At 35.3% G+C, this 6,180-nt stretch overlaps 1 protein-coding gene across 1 annotated transcript; it reads right to left on the reverse strand.

Moving 5' to 3' along the window:
- Positions 1-266: 266 nt before the first annotated feature.
- On the reverse strand, positions 267-5,133 carry LOC133675197 (uncharacterized). Its single transcript, XM_062096489.1, has 12 exons — positions 4,823-5,133; positions 4,361-4,459; positions 4,027-4,251; positions 3,848-3,930; positions 3,640-3,740; positions 3,179-3,302; positions 2,933-3,087; positions 2,176-2,312; positions 1,921-2,091; positions 1,481-1,705; positions 889-1,122; positions 267-754 (listed from the first exon to the last, which is right to left on the reverse strand). Exons 1-12 carry the CDS (start codon positions 5,009-5,011, stop codon positions 620-622), a joined length of 1,878 nt encoding a protein of 625 aa, XP_061952473.1. The 5' UTR covers positions 5,012-5,133; the 3' UTR covers positions 267-619.
- Positions 5,134-6,180: the final 1,047 nt, after the last annotated feature.

Here is a 6,180-nt window from a genome sequence, read left to right on the forward strand (position 1 = left end):
ACGTGATTAAGCTATTAAGTATTTGTGTTAATATTATTGTGCTCTTTAAGTATAATTGCTCTTTGCTATCCAACATAAATCGTTTTTTTCTCTTCTAATTTTCTTTAGTTTTGACTCGAAGGAAGCTGGATATTCTTGCTCTCAGCTAAAAGAAGACTGGTTTAGAAATCCATTATTGTTTTTAGTAAGAAATAATTTCTTATGATAGTAACAATGTCAATCAAGCCAAAATCTTCAAAGAAAGTACTTCTGAAAGGAACAGGTCATCGTCACAAGTTGCTGCTTGTTTATAGAATTCTGTTTGCTGCAGTATAGTTTTTCATGAACAAAAAGTAACCACCTGCTCCTTCAATGACTAATGTTGAACCATTTCCAATTTGGACAAAAAGGGTTCAAAAAGGTTACTTCGCCGGTCTTCTTTACACGCAATCTCCAAAAAGGGATGCAATTAAAACAGAAAAAGAAGCAATGTCTAAGTACTTACATTACTTTTCCTTTTCTTGGTGAAATATTTGAGCTGCTAAACCTTTCCACTTCATATACTGTAGTTTCATGGCCCTCATTAAAATTACCATTAAACAATAATGTTAGGATCCCAAAGCTATGGATTCAGGAACTTTCATAGATGCAGCCTTCTGTGAGGGATAGTTGTTGGTGGATATGGCATTATGTCGCTTGGCCCAAGATTATCGATGGGGGGGCGCTGCTTATGGTGATAAGTGACTGATTGGTAAGCCATTGCTAATGCTAGAGCCTGCACATGCGAAAACAGAAACAAATAATTAATTGGTCAATTAAAAATGTTCAGATCTTTACAGCAGTAATTCTAATGATGCAACTTTCGATCACCAAAAAGTTGTAAATGTGCAAAATAATCAAGGATCTTACAATGTGATCATGGTTAGGACGAGCATAGATGCCGGTGGTGATGGTGGTTCTTCTTCGAGTACCCTCTGAAGGTGGATTGGATATGTTTTTAAAGCCAGTTGGAACAACAATTACTGGGAAACCAACAAGATTTCCCAAGCAAACTCTCTCCCAGTCAGTTGCATTACCAATGAATGCATCGACAGTGAAACTTTTTTTCACTTCCTGAATTAATTTTCGCCGAACCCTTTGTGCCTGTGGAAAAATAATCTAAATCTGAATATATTGCATATCTCAAAATAAGTAACAGGTTAAATTTTGCCGACTTTCTCTAGATTGAACAAAGTTCTCAGAATTGCTCATAATGACTGTTATTGGCCTGTGCCGCTACTTCTAATACATTGCAGAACTTGCCAAATTCACATGAAAAGACTGCATGACACCCATATGATTTGTCATGCTATGGACCAACCTTTTATAAAATGACAGTAAATTATCTAGCACCCTTAGCTCTCTACTTATTAGAAATGACCAGATTTCCAGGTTTAACATATCAAAGAGAAAAAATTCACACCTTTTAAATCATATGATGGTAGAGTAGTAGATAACAGACCTGCACATAATCAACTGCTGGAATTACGCGTGCACGACGCAATTCAGTGGGCCATTGATCTTGAGCTTCATAAAGGTCATCTTGCCTGGTGCGTTGCCACTCATCAAAATGAGCCAACATCTCTACGTCCATGGTAAAATTTAAGATACCTTGAACAGAGTCGACGGTGTAGTTCAATTTAAAAGGAACCGTATTAACACCCTTTGATTTGAGAACATTAACAACCTGGCATCACCATCTCAAAGAAGTTCACATTTATGATCTAAAATAACTCAGTCTCAGTCTTTACAGTCAATAAATTCAGCAGAAAGGATCTGATTTTGTAAGAATCACATGAACTGCTTATGGCAGGTGTTGCCTGTTTTTTTACTTTCCTTTTTCTTCTATGCAACCTCGGGATTCAGTTGTATGATATATGATAAAGAAATAGGTGCACTAACCTCCATTTCAGCATCATCCGTGTACCCAACTGTAAGCCTTTTAATGTCAACTGAAAATGGATCATCAAGGGGAATATATCTTGATGAGAGATCATCAGGGTCCTTCCCTCGAATGGTGTCCAGAACAACTGTACAATCTTCAGCACTTCTGCAGAAAGGTCCCAGCTTATCCTGTAAAAGCAATGTGAGATACTAGATTCCACAGGCAGTGCATTACTATCAAAAACAGAAATAATGTGAAACAACTGTTGTTACCAAGCTTTCTGCTATGCTCATTACACCAGTTCGGCCGACCGTACCAAAAGTTGGACGCAATGCTGTCACGCCACAACGAGCTGCAGGGTATGTAATTGAGCCAGCAGTTTCTGAACCGATTGCAAATGGAACCATCCCTGTTCAAGAATGCCTCCTTTATTAAATGGAAAATGAGTATGAAAAAAATATGTCTTCTATATATCAGGAAAACCTTTTTTTTTTAAAAAAAAAAAACTGTCTTCTTGTTGCAGGAAAAATTTGCATCTGATGTTCTTTGATGTCTTCATCACTACCTCATACTATTCAAGAGATGCTGAATATGGTTATATTTAATATGGGTTTTGCAAATTGATTGAAGTTTTTTTTTTTCTTTTTACTTTTGACTCGGAAAAACTGTAAGTATATTTGGTTATAAACTTTTGACTTAAATCAAAAGTTTGTTACAAAATCAAGTCAAAAATTTGATTTAATCAAAAGTTGGAATTTTTAACTTTTAACTTATGAATTATAACTTATACTACATTCCTTTTTCAAAAAGGTTGTTTTGAGTCATTTTAATCAAACATGTTTCTACTTGCAGTCATTTTAACTCATTTTTATCAGAAGTTATCTATGAAAAACTACTTTCAAATTATTACTCAAAATCAAAAGTCATAATTCAAAAGTCATGCCAGACAAACTCTAAGTTTAACAATCACCATATGAAAAGGATAGCACATGGGTGGACATCGAAAACAGTGTGAGATCAGAAGAATACCAGCTGAGGTGCTGGCAGCGGGCCCAGCTGACGAGCCAGTTGAAAATTCCTCGATGTTCCAAGGGTTTCTTGTCCTACCCCCAAACCAGATATCATCATACGCAAGCGATCCAGAGACAAGCTTAGCAACTAGAACTGCCCCTGCAGACTTCAACCTGTATCAAGCATAGCACAAATCAAATTAACTAAATGAAACATCATTTACATTCGAATTGCAAAAGAGATGTTTTCATATTTGTTTACTACCTCTTGTAAACCCAAGCTTCAATATTATGAACTTGATCTTTGAAACTTCCAGAACCCCATGTTGTTTTGTATCCAGGCACGGCAATAATATCTTTTAACCCATAAGGAATCCCATGGAGAGGTCCTATAAGATGAAACGAAAATTTTAACCATGGAAATAAAAAAAGCTGATTGACAAGAACAAAGAATCTAGTCAAAAGACTAGAGATGCATGAGAAAATAAGAAAAAAAGTGGACTGGATCATCTATCATTACTAATCAAAGAGGCTAACTAAGCAACATCTATGCATATTAAACTATGATATGTGAATATTGTGCCCAAAAACCTGGACTTTTCATTTCTACGTCAATGGCATTAGCTTACTAGTGGATCCATAACATGGAAAATATCAGTACACCTGCTCTGGAGGGAAAATGACTATGCTCAGATTATAATAACAGTGAATATATAAAGTAGGTACCCAAATACACTCCTTTGGCAAGCAATTCATCAGCTTCTTTTGCTTGTTTATAAGCCAATTCATCAGTATAAGTGATCACTGATTCCAGAACAGGATTGTACCTGGTATTGTGCAAGCAATCTGCCATTACTACACACAAAAATGAGAAAAAAACCCTGAAAAATAGAATGGTGAAAGAACAACACTAGTAATCTTTCTCTTGTTTCACCTCTTTAATCTCTGTAGAAAAATTTGTACAAGCTCCAGAGATGTAATCTGCTTTGTCCTAATCAGTTCCCCTAATTCAAGTATCTGACAAAGACCAACCAAATTCACAAATGAACTACGAAAAAAAAAACCACAGCCAATAAATAAGGCAAATTCATTTATGTAGCAGCTTTCACTTACACTCATAAAGGCAATTTCTTCTTCAGTTTTCGGCTTCTGAATGCCAGAGAGGGTTGGATAACTGAACCTGTTGCTTGCATTTTCCACTTGCTCATTTGTCCACTCAGGGTTAAAAATCAAACAAGATGGGTTATGCAACCCTCCATTCTCAGAAGCCACTAATTCCCTGTTAGCTGCAAAAATTGGTAAATTAAGCTCTTTTGCTTCCCTCGCAATGTCCAACACCTGAATGAGTAGAGTAATTTCATCCAAAATTTAATGGTCAACACAAGGGTTATTTTCAGTAACAAAACAAAACACACACTCTAATTAAAAGGTCTATTCTCACAATCACCTTAGTATCATCGAAGAAGTTGGCATCAAGCATTTTAAATGCCTCTCTAAGTTGTGAACCTTTATTAATCTTCTCTGAACATCTGTTGTTCTTACTGTCCTGATGAAACAACATATCTAGAATCGATTACACATAGCACCGTACATGGATATACAAAATCGACCACATTCATAGACTGCCATGCTTATGTTGATCGATGGATCTTAATTATCTGAACTTAACAATTACAGGGCTGGACCAAAACTTTATCAGTCACTAAAACTTCCCGCATTTTTTTAAATGGTCTCACCTGTTTTTACAATTGTTATAGAAAAGCAAATATCATTTCTAAAAAGAAAAGATAATTGGAACCAGAAGAAATCACCAAAATTTCTAATCGTTGACCAGTATTGATGACATGAACATATAATTATGTTAATTTCTTGAACTTGTGTATGCAGTGAGAGAAGGTGGGATCTTTACCATGACCATGTCGTTACTTTCTGCGAGAAAACGGTTGTGTAGTGTTAGAAATGGCGGATTGAAGGTGGGATCTTCATGGGACTGAGACAAGCACGCAGATCGAGCTTCAAAAAGAAAACAGAAGAGTGCAAAACAGAAGCAGAAACGTTGCAACCCAGTGGAAGGGGAAGGACGACCGTCGAGTTCCATTAGCTGCCACGTTTGTCGTTCAAAGTTAGTATCTCAGCTCACTCTTTTCGAGTTCTGGTTCTGCATAATACAGGAGCATGAGATTCTCAAAGCCAGCATCCAATGTTAACAAATGTTAACACCACTGTGGTAGATGTTGTATTTGTAAAAAAAATTGTTTTATAAAAAATATTTTTAGTTGAGGTTGATTTGATATTTATGTATGTTTGGTTAAAACTGTGGTTGAAATTGAGATGGAACAAAAAATAATTTAATGTGTTTGGTTAATAATATTTTAAAAATTGAGGTTATAAAATAATTTTAAAAAATATATATTAATATTGATTGTTTTTAATTTAAATATTATAGATTTAATTATTGTTATTATATCATGAAATAAATAATACTTTATATAAAATATTTTTTATTATTCCATTAAACTATCTAGAATTCCATTACGTATGAAATACATCCAACAAGAACTACAGTTGTTTTGGTTTTTTAAGCGCGCAACAATATTAGATAAAATATAATCAGAAACAAAATTGGGATTGCTATCAAATTCTACAAATATTACGTCATTAAGTGATCTTTGTTTAATTTATATAGTGTTATTGAATAATTTAAACACTGGTTTTTTAAATAAAACTTAATTAAAAATTAAAAAAATTAAAAATTAAAATTGTTTATATGAACAGTGAATTAATTTACTATTCATTGTTCCCTTTTGTGTGTAGAGTGAATTGTCCCTAAACAACATAACTTTCCTCTTATTACTCGCTCTCTTTCCTCTTCTCCTTTTGGGTTTGCCCAAATCGAACCCATCACCACCAGCAACAATCCCTGCATTCCCTGAACAATCCAACCTTGCTGGTTGCCCATTAGACCTTCCCATTGAGCTCTTTCATGGCATTAATTCAGCCTGTGACAGTGGCTCTTCTGCAACTGAGCACCTCCACAGGACTCGTTGTTGTCCTGTTCTTGCAGCTTGGCTTTACTCTGCTCTAGTATCACGTTGTTTTAGGAAGCAGAAGCAGGTCTCTCTCTCTAGTTTCTCCTGTACTGCGAAGTCTGCACCTCCTTGTTTCTCAAAAACCCCGACTTAATTATCGTTCATAGTTAGAAGCATAGCAACAATTAGGAAAGAGCTTTTCTTTATTACTCTGGCTTCTAAAGCAAAAACCCAGTAC

Source organism: Populus nigra, chromosome 16 (assembly GCF_951802175.1).
Source record: "Populus nigra chromosome 16, ddPopNigr1.1, whole genome shotgun sequence".
In the NCBI taxonomy this organism is placed as follows: domain Eukaryota; kingdom Viridiplantae; phylum Streptophyta; class Magnoliopsida; order Malpighiales; family Salicaceae; genus Populus; species Populus nigra.

Bases quoted from the DNA above. Each gene is read 5' to 3' on its own strand.
- LOC133675197 (XM_062096489.1), bottom strand. From the start codon at position 5,011: ATGGAACTCGACGGTCGTCCTTCCCCTTCCACTGGGTTGCAACGTTTC. The intron at 3,931-4,026 runs GTAAGTGAAAGC...GGTCTTTGTCAG, and splicing joins AAGAAATTGCCTTTATGAGT to ATACTTGAATTAGGGGAACT. The intron at 2,092-2,175 runs GTAACAACAGTT...TTGCTTTTACAG, and splicing joins TGAGCATAGCAGAAAGCTTG to GATAAGCTGGGACCTTTCTG.